The following is a 15,752-nucleotide window of genomic DNA, read 5'->3' as shown; positions in this document are numbered from 1 at the left end:
AATCCCTACAATTTCCCCACACTACATTTACTTTTCCCAGTTGGCAGAGTATGAGTCCCAATTAATGTGTAGAGAGAATCTTAACCTTTACCCTTTATATATAAATGGTAGATTTCATTTATTAATCCAGAACCTAGAAATGCAGATAAACAGTGGTTAAAAGCAAAATAAAATATTTATTAAATGCAAGTAATACAAAGAATTTGACTAGCTTGCTAGCTTAAGGGGACAAATAGAGCAAGAGGGAAAATGAGAAAGAGAGAAACTCAAGAACAGGAAAACCATTGGGCCTTAGGAAGGACTGAAATAAGAATTGGAAAGCCTGATAGTCAAGCAGCATAAAGAGTCATTCAGTTTTATTCTTTCTTTGCATCAGCTACATTCTTTTAATCCTTCTACAGATCAGTTATCTATACTCATTAGCTCATATGGTAGAATTTATACGCTAGAATATGATTGTTTTACTTCTGGATTCAGATGTTACCTTTCTAACCACATAAGAAGGCCAATTGATAGATTTTTCTCCTATCTCTACAATTTCTAGGTGGAAGAATCTAACTGATTCAGTTTCCTAAGCTGCACACCCCTAGTCTAATTACCTATGTCCAAAGGAGCTGGGCTCTCAAATACAAATCTGACTGCTGGAAGCCCATCCATGTAAAAAGAGTCAAGGAATGAAGAAGGAGGTAGATGTTTTTATGGGTAAAGCAAATATCCTATAAGTGCTCACATCAAAATACTTCAGATCTGATTCTAGAGTAGAAAATAACTCTAAAAATTAGAGTTCAATCTACCGCCAAATGCCATGACCTCTGCTATCCTCTCTCTGATCCATGGATGTATTCAGTATCTGCTTGGATAGCAGAAAGCTGACTAAAGCCTGAGGCAGCTCATTCCAGAGTGAGGCAGTTTCATTGTTAGAAGGTCCATTCGTACACAGAGCTGAGATCTCTATAACTTCAATCCATTCTGCTTTGTGGAACAATATATGCCTAAATTCTTCCTGGCAGCCCTTTATTTATTAGAAGGGGGTCGCAGAGAGTCGGACACGACTGAGCGACTGAACTGAACTGAACTGAACTAACAGGTTCTTCACTGATGTTCCCCAGAGTAAAAACATTTCCAACTCCTTCATTCTTTTTCTCTGGTATGAATCGCCTATCCTTCAGTACTTTAATAATTAGTTTGCTTTCAGTTGCCTAAAAAAGATATTTTTGTTTCAAGTGTATAAAGCCCTAAAGGAATCACCTTGGCTCACATCATTGGCAAGTCCAGAGTTTTCTGCAAGTGGGTGATCCAGCAGCTAGTTTGCTCATTCATCCTTTAACAAAGGATTGAGGAGCACCTACTATGTGCCAGGCATTTGTACTAGGCACTCGAGGTATGTCAGGCCCCAAATAAACTACCATTCTAGAGCTTATATTCTAGTGGAGAGAGACTGATGGTAAACAATAAATGTAAAAATATAAACAAATTGAATAGTAAGCTAGAATGTGGTAGGTGCTTTTAGTAAAATAAAAAAGTAGAACAAGGAAAGGGGGCTGAGATTGTTGACAGTGGGGTACAAAGGCTGTATCAGGGTAACATTCTTTGAGATTTGAATGAAGACTTAAAGATGAAGACTTTATTGGGGGTGTACATAGGAGATGGGCAGGGGAAATTTGAAGGAAGAGCAGAGAAACGGATTTAGAGAAGATACTAAGGTGAGACAGTGCCTGAAATATTCTAACAGGAAAGGCCAGTACATCAGTAAGGAATGAGTATAAAAAAAGGAGAGTCACTAAAGATGAGGACAGAGACAGGACAGGGGACCAGATCATGTCAGATTTATAAACCTTTGTAAAGACCTTGCCTTTTACTCAAAGTGAAATCAAGCTCCATTTCCAGCTTCTGAGCAGAGTAGTGACAAGATTTTGCTTACAAAAGAAACTCCCTGGCTCCTATTAAAAAATAGATTATTGGAAAGGAAGAGTTTCTTTCTGTCTTTCTGTAGGGTTTATGTTTAGGTAGTCTCCTGTTGGGATTTTAGTGTGGTTACCAGCACTGATCAGAACTACATGCTTCCATGTTTGTGTCTGTGAGATTTCATGCTGACTGACCCATCCTTGACACAACCTCTGTTTTCAATGGAATGCCATGCTCTGATTAGCCTTAGGTCTGGATGACCTGAAATTATCACTATGAAAGGAGGGGGATGATTACTTTGATTGGCTTACCCCTCACCAAATTGCATGGCTATTCATAAAGAGAAGAGGGCTGCCAACAATATTGTTTTCTACAATTATCCTCATACAACTATTATTTTTTTTTAACACATTCCAACTAAACAAAGTCCATGGGAAAAATTTGAGTCGAATATAATGGAACTATTACCTTCTTAATTGAGTACTTTTATTTTATTAAGAATCCTAACTGCTTTGGGTCAATGCTTCATTTTTTTCTGTATAGAATGTATCATCAAGCCACATACCCCTTAATATGTAGAAACTTTAACAGTTGATTTTTTAAAACCTAAATAGAAGAATTTACATTTATATTCCTATTGAATTCCTTTCAGTATCATTTTGAATACTGATTGTATCTTCCTAATATAAAGTACCTGTCACTTGCAAATTTGGAAAAAATATTAAATACATTATAAACATTAAATACATTAAATAAGGACAAAATCATATTTGTTTCTTCTTCCTTAAAACATACCTTATTTTCTCTAATAGAAAATGGGTGTACAGGGTAAGAGAATCAGACTTGAAGTAAAAATGCTCCAACAGAAATATCTGTTGCAAGATAATTAAGAGATTTAGCCAAATCTGAACAATTTTCAGCTCTCATTTCTCATTTTTCATTGCTGGTGTTAAGGAGCAAATGTATTCAAATTACTTTGAACACTCTAGATTATTAAAATGGATTTTGAAAAGGCCGAAGGTTTCCATTTGTTATTTGGTTCCTTACTGTGTGAAGTTACCAAAGAAAGTTAGTTTGGAAGAGTTACTCATTCCAGGAATGAGCTTTAAAAGTTGTAGTTTTATTTGCAGACCACTTGTCAGTCATCATTTGTGTGGTTATTTGCATAAAGGTAAGTAAATTATAATGTGGATTTTATAATACATTTATACTATTTCATAGTTTATGATATTATAAAACAAAATGATGTTGTTTCTTTGGTATTTAACATATTTTTCATCTTTTACTTTTCTGCACATTTTTCTTTATTTTTCACATTCGCTCCCTTAGTTTAGTTCTTTATGCATGATCATTCTAAAAACTGCTGATCCGCTTAAACTATTGTGTTCTCTTCCAAGAATAATCTTTATTATATGCACAATATAGGAAGGACAGCCAGCTATGCTGAGCTTTTTTCAGTGAACATGTAGATAAGCAGTCACTTTTGCAGAATACAAAAGAGGCAATGTTTGTGCTAAGACAGTCCTTTGCTCGCTGCCATCTAATCCTTTCTTTTTTTAATGTAAAATTTATTTTTACCAAAGTAACACATGCACAAAACTTAAAAAGTACATAGTTTTGGAAGATTTATCATGAAATAAACAAAATCCAAACTATATTCTTTTGTCTCACCCTTTTCTTATCCCCAAGTATTATGCCGCAAAAACAACTGCATTCTACTCTTTCCTGATTCTCCTGGTATTTACCTCCATGCTTCTGAACAGTATGTTCATCTGCCATTTTCTCACCTATAAATGCTAGACATTATCTATTGGCTTCCTACTTTGGAACATGAGAATTTGCATTCCCATCACATACACATATGCATACATCCATGCTTCTCTTCCATCCTCCCATGAAATTGCTTCACACTCTTAATTTTATTAATATTCAGTGCTTACATTTTTATGGAGATGTAACTATTTTTATAACTGATTCACAGTGTACATCTCCTTACAACTTTTTATTTATCTTGAAACTAATTTTTTTAAAGTTTCCATGTATCTTTAATTTTGCCCCTAAGCTTGCCAAGAGTGCTATAAAACTCTGCTCAATATAGTCAGACATTTTCAGTCTATAAGTTCCATGTTTTTCCTTGGAGACATGTTTTCTGGAGCTCTCTGGTCTCATACTGCATTGGAACCCTAGGACTGCTATATGGCTGTATAGCTGTTGGCCTAGGCCTTCTTTCATTGATGCCTAATTTTCTTCTCTTACATGTTGGATCTCTGGTTTCCTGGGTACCATGTCTTCTTTACTGATACATTGCTTCATTGGGAAATATGTCTTCCAGAAGACTGATGAATTAAAAGTGTGTAAGGAATAAACTTTTTGACATTTAGTATATCCAGAGGTGGATTTCCCTGGTGGCTCAGCTGGTAGAGAATCCACCTGCAATTTTGGAGACCTGGGTTTGATCCCTGGGTTGGGAAGATCCCCTAGAGAAGGGAAAGGCTGCAGGTCAAGAAGAAAGAGTTAGAACCGGACATGGAACACCAGACTGGTTCCAAATTGGGAAAGGAGTACATCACGGCTGTATATTATCACCCTGCTTTTTAACTTACATGCAGAGTACATCATGAGAAATGCCAGGCTGGATGAAGCACAAGCTGGAATCAAGATTGCCAGAAGAAATATCAATAACCTCAGATACACAGATGACACCACCCTTATGGCAGAAAATGAAGAAAAACTAAAAAGCCTCTTGATGAAAGTGAAAGACAGTGAAAAGCTGGCTTAAAACTCAACAATCAAAAATGAAGATCATGGCATCCAGTCTCATCATTTCATAGCAAACAGAAGGGGAAACAATGAAAACTGTGACAGACTTTATTTTCTTGAGCTCCAAAAGCACTGCAGATGGTGACTGCAACCATGAAATTAAAAGATAGTTGCTCCTTGAAAGAAGCTATGACCAACCTAGACAGCATATTAAAAAGCAGAGACATTACTTTGCCAACAGAGATCCATCTAGCCAAAGTTATGATTTTTCCAGTAGTCATGTATGGATGTGAGAGTTAGACTATAGAGAAAGCTGAGCCCTGAAGAATTGATGCTTTTGAACTGTGGTGTTGGAGAAGACTCTTGAGAATCCCTTGGCCTGCAAGGAGATCCAACCAGTCAATCCTAAAGGAAATCAGTCCTGAGTATTCATCAGAAGGACTGATGCTGAAGCTGAAAGTCCAATACTTTGGCCACCTGATACAAAGAAATGACTCATTGGAAAAGACCCTGATGCTGGGAAAGATTGAAGGCAGGAAGAAAAGGGGACAACAGAGGATGAGATAGTTGGATGGCATCACTGACTTGACGGACATGAGTTTGAGCAAGCTCTGGGTGCTGGTGATGAACAGGGAAGCCCAGCATGCTGTAGTCCATAGGTTGCAAAGAGTTGGACTGAGCAACTGAACCGAACTGAACTGATATCTAGAGGTATCTTTATTCTACTTTCACAATTGATACTTTGGAAAGGAATCCTTTCAGTACTCAGCTTTGTGTGATATTTGCCTGAGGTGAAGGAGGAAGGTGGGCATTGACAGGTGAAATTAGGACATTAGTACAGTTTTACTTTGGATGTTTCTTAGTATAAGTGAGGCTGAGGATTTATAATTTTTGCTTTTACTTTCCTATGATGTTTGTTAATATTCCATTCCTATGCTTTCCCATTTTTAAAATTTGGTTGTTAGACTTTGATTTTTTTATTTTTAGGAACTCCTTGTAATTTAGAGATATCAGCCCTTTTTAATGATAAGAATTGGTAATATTTTCCAGCAAGGACTCAAGGACCTGGAAGGTAATTTGATAGGATCTTTTAAAATAAAAATTGCATTCTACCCAGAAATTTATAGTATCTATCCAGAAGATATATTCATACATGTGAAAAATGACCTAGAAATAGGAATATTCATCACGAAATTGTTTGTAAATAGCAAGATTGGAGGCAACATAAGTATTATCTATGAGTTCTAGTTAAATAAATCATTATTCTTCTTTGATGGAATATTATGCAGTTATATATAAAGAATGGGGGCTTCCCTGGTGGCTCCGTGGTAAAGAAAAACTGCCTGCCAAAGTAGGAGACATGTGTTTGATCCCTGGGCTGAGAAGGTCCCCTGGAGAAGGAAATGGCAACCTACCCCAGTATTCTTGTCTGGGAAATCCCATGGACAGTGGAATCTGGTGGGCTATAGTCCATAGGGTTGCAAGGAGTCTTAGACACGACGGAGGAAATGAGCCTGCACGTTGACATATATAAAGAATAAAATAGTTCTTAATGTGGTTACTGATAAGGACAGATCTCTAAAATATATTTTTAAGTTAAAAAATAAGTTATAGGACAATGTGTACTATGGTTACTACTTTGTAACAAAACCTATGTAACTCTGTATGTAATCAATTTATACATTAAAATATATGTGGAAGAATATACCAGTAAACTGGTAGGATGGGTTTCCTCAGTAGCTAAAGATATGTGCTTTTTTTGGTTGACAGATTTACTGATATACAATTTACATATTATGAAAATCATCAGTATTAAGTATATAATTCAATGAATTTTTTTATATTTAGTATATTGTATAACTATCACCACAATTTACTTTTAGAATATTTCCATTAGCCTAAAAATACATACTCCCCCAGTATTATCTAATTGACCCTATCTATGATTACTTCCTCTTTTCATAAGAAGAAAAGCAGCATAAAAAAGTTAAAGGAAGTCTTTAGTAATATAAGCAGGAAAGATGTAAAGCTAGGAATAAAATCAGAATATTATGAAAAGATCCTATCTCCTATTTTTATTGCATCAATATTAGACTTCATTTTGACTTAACATACACTGAAATTTAGATTTAATCATTGTTCACATAGGTGTAAATCTCTGTAAAAGGTCAAAACATTTACCACTCAGAGGAGAAAGAACAAATCATTATACTGAAAAAAGATATTGAAATGAAAATAATACTGTATAGGCACTTCAATTTTTATTGCCTTATTTTGTTAGGAAGTCATAAACACTAATATAGTCTTGTCATGTATTACAAACGTTGATCATCTGCTAATGTTGAGATTAATAATCTCCGCCATGGTTAACTCATAAATTCACACAAATCTCGATTTGGATGAGGTTTTAGAAATTTATCTATGACATTTTCCCAGATTTATTCCACTAGATATATCAGCCAATCTAATTATGTTAGTGATGTGCTTAACCTTTGTGAAAGTCTTTATATAGGTTTATTTATATGAATATTATTGGTGCTAAAAAATCCAAGGGCCAAAAATTTGCAACCTGTTCCTTCTCAAGTGAATAATAATACTTAGTAACAACAACAACAACAAAATAGGATGATGATAGAACCCTTTATTCCTTTATTGAGCATTTACTATATGCTCTAGTGAGCCAGAGTTCTGCTTTACATACATTAGGACTTTTTAAGGTCAGTCATCTGGGAGGAAGGGCTTATTTTTAATCCCATTTTTATTTACAGTAGAGGAAATCCCATTAACATCAGTAAATGAAACTTTTTCCTGGAGAGGTTAATGAACATGTCTAGTGCCACACATCTACTAAATGAAACGAGCTCTGATTTGAATCCAATCTTTAATCAGCATGCTTTTATGATATAGTTGTTGCATTAGTCTCACTTCTGGTTTTATGTTGTATCATCCTTTTATTTCTTTATTTCACTTTATATATTTTACCTACTACTTTTTGTGTCTTTACTTGTAAGGAAACTTAATTTTTTTCTAGAAAGTGATGGGTTTAAATAAGTAAGCACACTGACTATTGTCTGTTCATAGTCTTGTATTTTATTAGGAGAGGGAAAAAAAGAAAAACACGGTTTTGTGAATATTATAGTTTGGACTTGGTTAACAGGGTAAAGTTTTTTTGTTTGTTTTGCCACCTAAGGACAGGTTTCCTTTGGTGGAGCAGTTTGTCTTTCCCAAGATAAAACAAGAGCTAATGAATCAACATTGATTGAGTCACTGTAGGGGAATAAAGAGAATTATGGTGGAGTTCCTGCCCTTTGGGAGCTTACAAATTTAATTGTTGAGTGAAAATACATGTTCAAAACCACAAACGTTTGAAAAGTGATTATTAATGGCACTGATAATGGGTCCTCTATGTATCATAAGTTAATGTTAAAAGCAAAGGGAAGACACTGTAGGAAATAACGTTTTTTTGTTTTTTTTTTTAAGAAATTCTAATCCCTGAAGCAAATCAAGAATTTTTACCATTTGAGTGCTTTGAAGAGTTCTATTTGGACCAGATGTTCTATAAGTTTTGTTCAAGTTAAAAACAATGTAATTTCATGAATCATAAAGTATATTTAGTACAGTAAAATTCCAAATAGTAAAAGGATAAGAGGTTTGTATGAAGGCGATACAGGAAAACCCAGAGTAGTCACTGAGAGTAACTGGAGAGACAAAGAGAATATTTTTCAATTCCCGGGATTAGAAGTGTGCGTATGTGTGTGTTGTGGTTGCAGGGGAAGGACGGAGGATAGAGAAAAGTCGCCCACTGAGCAAATTTTTCAAAAACGGATGCCTTTTCAAACGTTGAGCCTCTGATAAAAACACTTTAAAGGAATTGCCCAACATGCTTTTAAAATTTAAAAGGATACCGGTGAGAGAGCTAGAAAAGGGAGTCAATTTGAGTAGCCCATCGTAGTGTTTCCTCCATCTTTAACCAATGGTAAAGACGGAGCTAGTACTTCCATCCCCACTTGCTCTTTCAAGCCCCCAAATGGTAGATCTTCAACTTTTTAATACATCTCTCAACCTGTGTTCTTTTCCATCCAGGTATTGTGAATATTTCCTACAGGTGCCCACTAATCATCAGCTGAGTGAGGTGAGAATTACGTCTTCCTCCACTTGGAACTTCAAGTGTTCGGAAGCAAAGGCCTATGTTTCCATCCAATGTCTACTTGCTTCAGAAGCACTGTTTTCATTGAGCAGTGGTCTTGGTTAATGGGATAAAGTTTCTTTTGGTTTTGGGTTTTGAGAGGATGGAGAAGTCTGTTAATAAAAGATGGCATAGTAAAAAAAGAAAAAAGCTATGAAATAGTTTTTTTCTGGGCCCATCTAAGTCGAGGGTAGCCAAATTGGGACCTGCTTTGGAGGGAAAAGTGGAAGAGGTCTTTGGGCAGTCCTGCGGTCCAGGGAACACCCTCCCGAGGTCCAGGGCAGTGGGTGTGGAGGGCTGGGTGCCCTCTCAGGGCAACAGGGACTTCGGGCAGGAACGTACACTAGAAATCAAGCAAGCCACGCTGCTCAGCAACAGGCCGAGGCCCAGAGCGCAAAGGGCGGAGGGCCCCAGGCGCGCGGCGGCGCGTAGGAGGCCACTGCGGCGGCGCCCCCTCCCCGCCGTCCCCGCGCCCCGCCGCTCGCCGCCCGCAGCCGGGCGCCGGCGCGCTCGGCTCTTTCCGCTGCCGCCGCTGCCACGCGCTGCCCCGTGCGCTCCGGCACCTTCGGCAATTTCCGTCGGGCTCTAGCCGCCATTTTCTCTCCGCTTGTGTGTCTCGCCGGCTGCGTGGCTCGGTTCTTGTGAGCGAAGCTTTGTTCGGTTCGGCAATGGACGGGTAGGTAACGGGGTTGGCCAGGTGGTGTGTGAGAGGGGAGTGGGGCCCGCTTGTGGCCCCGTCCGGGGTAGGGCAGAAACCCTCTGGCGGCCCCTCCCAGGGCTGGGCTGCCGTTACCCAACCCCCGCCCCATCGCACACACCCCTCCCTGGGCTTCCTCCGGCGGGCTCAGGTCGAGAAAACGGGAAGAAAGCGGACTCGTAGGCTTGGCCGGCATTGGGGCGACGACCCCGGAGAAGCAGCGGGTCTTGGAGGGGCGGCGAGGGATGGGGTGGGGGCCCCAGAACGTCTCTCCCGGCCCTTCCCCCCTCTAGGAGCCATTTCGATCCGTAACCGGGGACCCGGACCCCGGACGAGCGGTTCTGGTGGGAGCGAGTGAAGCGGCCGGAGAGCGAGGCCTACGTTGGGGGGGGGGGGGGGGCTCCCCGCTGAGAGAAGAGAGGGCCCCCCGGACCCCCTCCTTAGAAGTCCCAGGCCTTCTTGGCCACGCCTGGCCCGCCCTGGCTGGGGGAGATGCCGGTGGCGGGAGCTCCGGGGAAAGCTAAGTGGGAGCCGCGGGGGAAGGGGGGCGGGGAGGCGTGCGGCGGCGGGAGGAAGGGGGAGGGCAGATGTCACACTCCTTTGTTTTCACTGGAGTCTGCTAGTGGGGGCGGGAGGCTGAAAAATGCCGTTCTGTGCGGCCTAAGACCGTTGAAGGCTTGGCAGAAGGGCCCAGAAATTAAATCATCTCAAATACGAAGTGTTTGTGGTGGACATCAGTCACATGGGCAAAGGCTAAGAGCTGTGGCAGGAAGAAGAGCAGATAGTCAACACAGGGCCATCTTTTCAGCTACTTTGATCAGTTTCTGGAAAAACAAAACTCTTAAAAAGCCAGAACCATCTGCACCTTTGAGGCTGGAGATAGAATGCTAAGTAAGTGAGGTGAGGGAAATGATACGGGGCCAGGGTCTCCCTGGTACTTAAGGTTCCACACCTGAAAAGACTAATAATTTAACTCATTGTTAAAGAAGGCACCCTTTAGGGAGAAATATAGCCGTATTCAGCCCGTTTGGGAGCATAGGAAAACAGTATCTTTTATTGGTATCTGACTGTATTTGAAAGGTCAGAAGTAAAATACGAGGTTTTTTTAAGCATCTGGATTTCGATGTTTTTTTAAAGATCCCAAGTGCAGATCTAATAAAAGTTAACAGACTGACGAAATTTGAGTCATCCTAGAGGTTCTCTAAAGATTATTTTCTAAATGAAACATCCAGATTTCCCTGTTTTCCCCAGATCCACATGGAAATAGATGGCAAAATTTGTACTGAATTTCATGTTTCCTCATCCTATTAAGATTGCTAAAGAGTTGAATTAAGTTTTAAATTACTAACCTAAGTGTAGAGGGACATTATGTAGGCTTTGGGATTTTGTTCTTTTTGCTATTTGAAATTTTAAAAATACCGAAACTGAGTTTCCTCACGCGTTTGAAAGTCATTTCTAGAAAGCCAAGTTGATAATGTTCCACTGACCATCTTTGTGTGTGTTTTCCATCTGCATTTTGAGTGGAAGATTTATGAATGATGAACAATCATAAAAAGTTTCAGTCAAGCAATGACCATTTGAAGAACTAGAGGTTGAAGCTTTTTGTTTGTTTGTTTTACAGAATTGTCACTGAGGTTGCAGTTGGCGTAAAGGTAGGAAAACAGTGTTTAAAATTAATGAAAACTGGGTTCCTCGATCTACTCAGTGTATTATCATCATTAATGGAAACTTTCTGTTGACTTTTGAAAACTATAATATAGCTTACAAAAATTCAAGTGGAAAGTATTTGTTGAATTTTTAAAATTGGTTTATATTAGTAGTTTTAACCTAAATAGACAACCATAAATTTCCTAGGAAAGCAGTCTCTGAGAATAACATTTTAAAGTATGAATGGTGTTCAAGGAATTGAAAAAACTTTCAGACATGGCTTCTTGTAAATATAAAATGATAACCCAATTTTCTGAGGGGAAATTATGGTTTTAAATGGACAAATAAGTGATTTGACCTAAATGGTACAATTATAGTAATAAAAGATTTTTTTCACCCCGCTTTTCTGTTATGAAGTCTTGAGATATTTTCACCAGTAATAAGCTTCATTAGACATCAGTTACCCTGATTTTTAAAGAAAATAAATTTCTTCAGGCAGTTTGCTTCAAATTTGAGTCAGAAGTTATAGAGTTGGTTTGTGTGTCTATTAAAGAAAGTTAGTCCTTACAGTAGAGATTGTTTAGAATCTTGCCTCACTCATTTTGGCCAGAAAAACTATTCATACTTTAAACCTTAGATGTAGTGCTTAGGCCTTTCATTTCCTTGAATCCTTGTACATTTTAACATTGGGATGTATTACAAATTTCCGTTTGTAAACCTTTCTGCCCTGTTAGGGCATGATTCTTAAACCTTTAATTTTCCAAGCTTGGCAAAATGTCTTCCAAGCCTAGATCTCAAATACTTGTTGGATGCAAGACATTTACCTCCTTCAAGTGTGAGTGGTCAAGAGAGGCAGTTTGCTCTTGAGAGTCCAGTTATGCCTGACTATTCTAAATAATTTTTGGAATTCTTAAAATTTCATCAATAACAATGTGATATTCTTTAGAACCCTTGGAGATATTTTGTGTTTTCTTGCTTATTTTCTGTCCTCTCTAGTAAGTCCACGCTGTACTATTTTGCCTTATCTGTTAAGTTCATGTTATATAGATTAAGGGAGAAGTAATGAGCTTTTTGTGGGAAGGTGTATTTATTTTTATTCAGCAATGCTATTTTCTAAGTTAAGAGGGTCAGATGTAGTAACCATCCAGGCATATCTTCTGGAAGTGAATTTTTAAAAAGAATATAAATGATGCAAGTTTGAGTTGTCAATTACTGGATAGGGAGAAAAGGAATTCACAAAACCTAGAACAAGCAGAAAGAAATGAAGATGCTTGGAAGAGGATGTTCAGATGTGGTTTATTGGCAGTTTTCTACATTAGTAGTTTGAAGAGGGAATGTTAGAAAATGGTTAAAGTGGTTACTAGCCTTTTTTTGGGTCTAATGTTTAATATAAAAGTTTTGATAACTGAAGTATTTTTATAATCTGCTAGGATAATGGTTAAGAATTTTTCCTTTGGCATCAGATTTATGTGCAAGTAATTAAGTGTTCATGAAATTAAAAAAGTAATACATGTGTGTAGTTAAAAAAAAATTCAAGTGAAAAATATTTCTCCCTGATTTCCAGTCCTTTTTCTTAGGTGTAGGTAATTACATTAAAATTTTTTTGGTGCATTTTTTTTTCCTGAACTTACTAGTTTACATATTACCACATACAAACATCCTTGTTTAGTTACACAAATGGATTTATGCCATGTGTACTGGCCCATATTGTGCCTTAAAAAAAAGCTTTATTGAGATATAATTTGAGATAAACCACCTATATTTAAGGCATACAGTGTTTTGGCATATATACACCTATGAACCACTGCTATCAGGATAATGAACCCCAGGAGTATCATTTTGCCCCTTAGTAATTCTTCCCTCCTGCCTTTCTTTCCCCAACCAACCCCAGATCTACTGTCACTGTAGGTTAGTTTGCAGTTTTTAGAATTTTAAACAAAGAGTCGTACAGTATGTATCCTCTTTTTCCCTGGATCATTCCACTCAGCATTATTATATTGGAATTTCACTCGTTGTGTATCAATAGTTGATTCCTTTTTATTGCTTAGTAGTACTACATTGTACAGACATACAGCAGTTGGTTTATCCACACAGCTCTTGAGGGACATTTGGATTGTTTCCAGTTTGGGTCTATTATAAATAAAGTTTTTGTGAACATTCCGGTGCACGTCTTTTTGTGAACAAATGCTTTCATTTCTCTTGAGGAAATACCTATAATTAGAATGGCTAGATGATATAGTTAGGCAAATGTTTAACTTTTTAACAAATTGCAGTTTTCCAAAGTGGTTAAATTTTTACGTTGCTACCAGTTTACTGCTGGTGGCGTCCTCCATCTGCATCCTCTCTAGTGCTTGTTACTGTTTTTTTCTTAATTGTAGATAGTCTCGTGGATGTGAACTGGTAATCTCTTTGTGGTTTTATTTTTCATTTTTTTAGTGTCTCTGGTGTTGAACATTTTTTCATGGACTTTTTGCAAGCTGTATGTCATTGGTTAAGTCTGTTTAAGTGTCCACTTTTCAGATTGATTTATTTCCTTAAGTTTTGAGAAGTCTACATTCTGGTTACAAGTTCTTTATCAGATACATGGTTTACAGTATTTTCTGTCTTTTTTGCTTTGATTCTCTCAGCAGTGTTTTGAAAAATAGCATTTTTAATTCTGATGAATTTAAGTTTACCAGGTGTTTGTTGGTGTGACTCATGCTTTTGGTCACATCTCAGTCATCTTGAGGGCTTCCCAGGGCATCGGGGTAAAGAAGCCGCCTGCAGTGCAGGAGGAGGTACAGGTTCAGTCCCTGGGTGAGGAAGGTTCCCTGGAGAAGGAAATGGCAACCACTCTAGTATGTTTCCTTGGGAAATACCATGGACAGAGGAGCCTGGTGGGTTGCAGTCCATGGAGTCACAAGAGTCTGAAGTGACTTAGCGACTAAGTAACAAAAACAGGCCATCCTTGTGAAACTCCAGGTCATGAAGACTTCTCTCTCTCCTTTGTTTTCTGATAGATTTTATAGTTTTTAGTTTTACATTTAAGTTCTTTTTAACTATTTTTAATATGATGCAGTGTATGAATCAAGATTTTTTGGATTTGAATGTGGACATTCACTTTTTTTAGCATGATTTGTTGAAAAGACTTTTTTTCTATTGAATTGACTGTGCATCTTAGTCAAAAACAGTTATGTATCTACATATGATTCTGTGTCTGTTATATATTCTTTTCCATTGACCCGTTTTTGTCTATTTAGTAGCCAAAAATGTGCTGTCTTAATTACTGTAGTTTTATATCAGATCTTGAAATAAAGTAGAACTTTGTTTTTTTAAAAGTTGTTTTGGCTCTTCTGGGTCCTTTACATTTTCCTATGAGTCAGTTTCTACAGAAAGGCCTGCTGGAATTTAATTGAAATTAACTTGAATTAGTAGAGCAATTTGGGGAAATTAACGTCTTATTGTTGATTTTTTTCACCCTTGAACACAAATTATTTTAACATTTAATTCATTCTTTTACTTTTTGGAGCAGTGTTTTTAGTTTTCACTATACAGATTTTGTTTGTTTGTTTTACTCAGATTTATCCTTATTTTGTATTTTTTTGGGGTGCTATTCTAAGTAATTTTAAAAAATGTTCATTTGTTATTAATATATAGAAATATTATTTTTACCCATTGTTTTTGTATTTTGCACATTTGCCAGACATTTTTATTACAGTGTACAGCTTTTTGGTGGATGCCATCATTTCTGTGTACACTGTTTATCATATTTTCTATCTGGATGTCTTTTCTTTTTCTTACCTATGGCATTTAGTTGTTCAGTCACTAAGTATGAGAAGGCATCTAGTGCAGTGTTTAAGGAGAGCAAGCATTCTTACTTTGTTGCTGAAATTAAATACCTTAAATGACATTTTTTTCTTAAATGTTTGTTACAGTTCATCAGTGAAGCTGTATGGGTTTGCTGTTTTTGTGGGAAGGTTTTAAACTACACATTCAATTTATTGAATAGATATAGGACTATTCAGATTATCCTTTTCCTTTTGAGTGAGCTTTGGCAATTTTGTTTTCATAGAATTAGTCTGTTTCATCAAAGTTGCTAAACTTTTTCATGAAAGTTGCTAAACTAATTTGTAGGGTTGTTTAAAAAAATTGTATTACATTTTTATATTTTTAATATGTAGAATCTATGGTGATGTCACCTCTCTCATTCCTGATACCGATAATTAGTGTCTTCTCTTTTCCCTTATCAGTCTGGCTAGAAATACATTGATTTTGTTAACTTAAATAATCAGCTTTTGGCTTCATTGAGTTTTCTGTTTTCCATTTCCCATTTTATTGATTTCTGCTGTTCTAATGTTCTGCTTTGTATTTACTTTGCTTTTTTCCTGTTTAATGTTAAAGTTGATGTAGTTGACATGGTATCTTTTCTAATACAGCAGATTAATGTTATGTATTTTCATACAAATATTGCTTTCATGGCATCCCTCAAGTTTTGACATGTAAGCTTCTTTTCATTCAGTTCAGAGTACATCTACCATGTTTATTTCTTTGACCCATGGGTAATTGAGAGGTATGTTA

General features: G+C 37.3%; 1 protein-coding gene across 5 annotated transcripts in view; it reads left to right on the top strand.

Annotated features, from left to right (window-relative positions):
* The first annotated feature begins 9,394 nt into the window (after positions 1–9,394).
* PTBP2 (polypyrimidine tract binding protein 2) overlaps positions 9,395–15,752 on the top strand; it is an 83,565-nt gene continuing 77,207 nt past the window's right edge. For 2 of the 5 annotated variants that reach the window (XM_020869375.2, XM_020869374.2), the window contains exons 1-2: positions 9,395–9,527; positions 11,170–11,200. In XM_020869375.2, coding sequence (XP_020725034.1) covers positions 9,520–9,527; positions 11,170–11,200 — 39 coding nt within the window. In that variant the 5' untranslated portion in view covers positions 9,395–9,519. Of the gene's footprint in view, positions 9,528–10,172; positions 10,440–11,169; positions 11,201–15,752 lie in introns of those variants that run through there. The other 3 variants (XM_020869377.2, XM_020869376.2, XM_070467759.1) reach the window with 2 other exon arrangements.

This window comes from Odocoileus virginianus, chromosome 5 (genome assembly GCF_023699985.2).
Source record: "Odocoileus virginianus isolate 20LAN1187 ecotype Illinois chromosome 5, Ovbor_1.2, whole genome shotgun sequence".
Taxonomy (NCBI): domain Eukaryota; kingdom Metazoa; phylum Chordata; class Mammalia; order Artiodactyla; family Cervidae; genus Odocoileus; species Odocoileus virginianus.
This window is presented reverse-complemented; position numbering and strand designations above follow the sequence as displayed.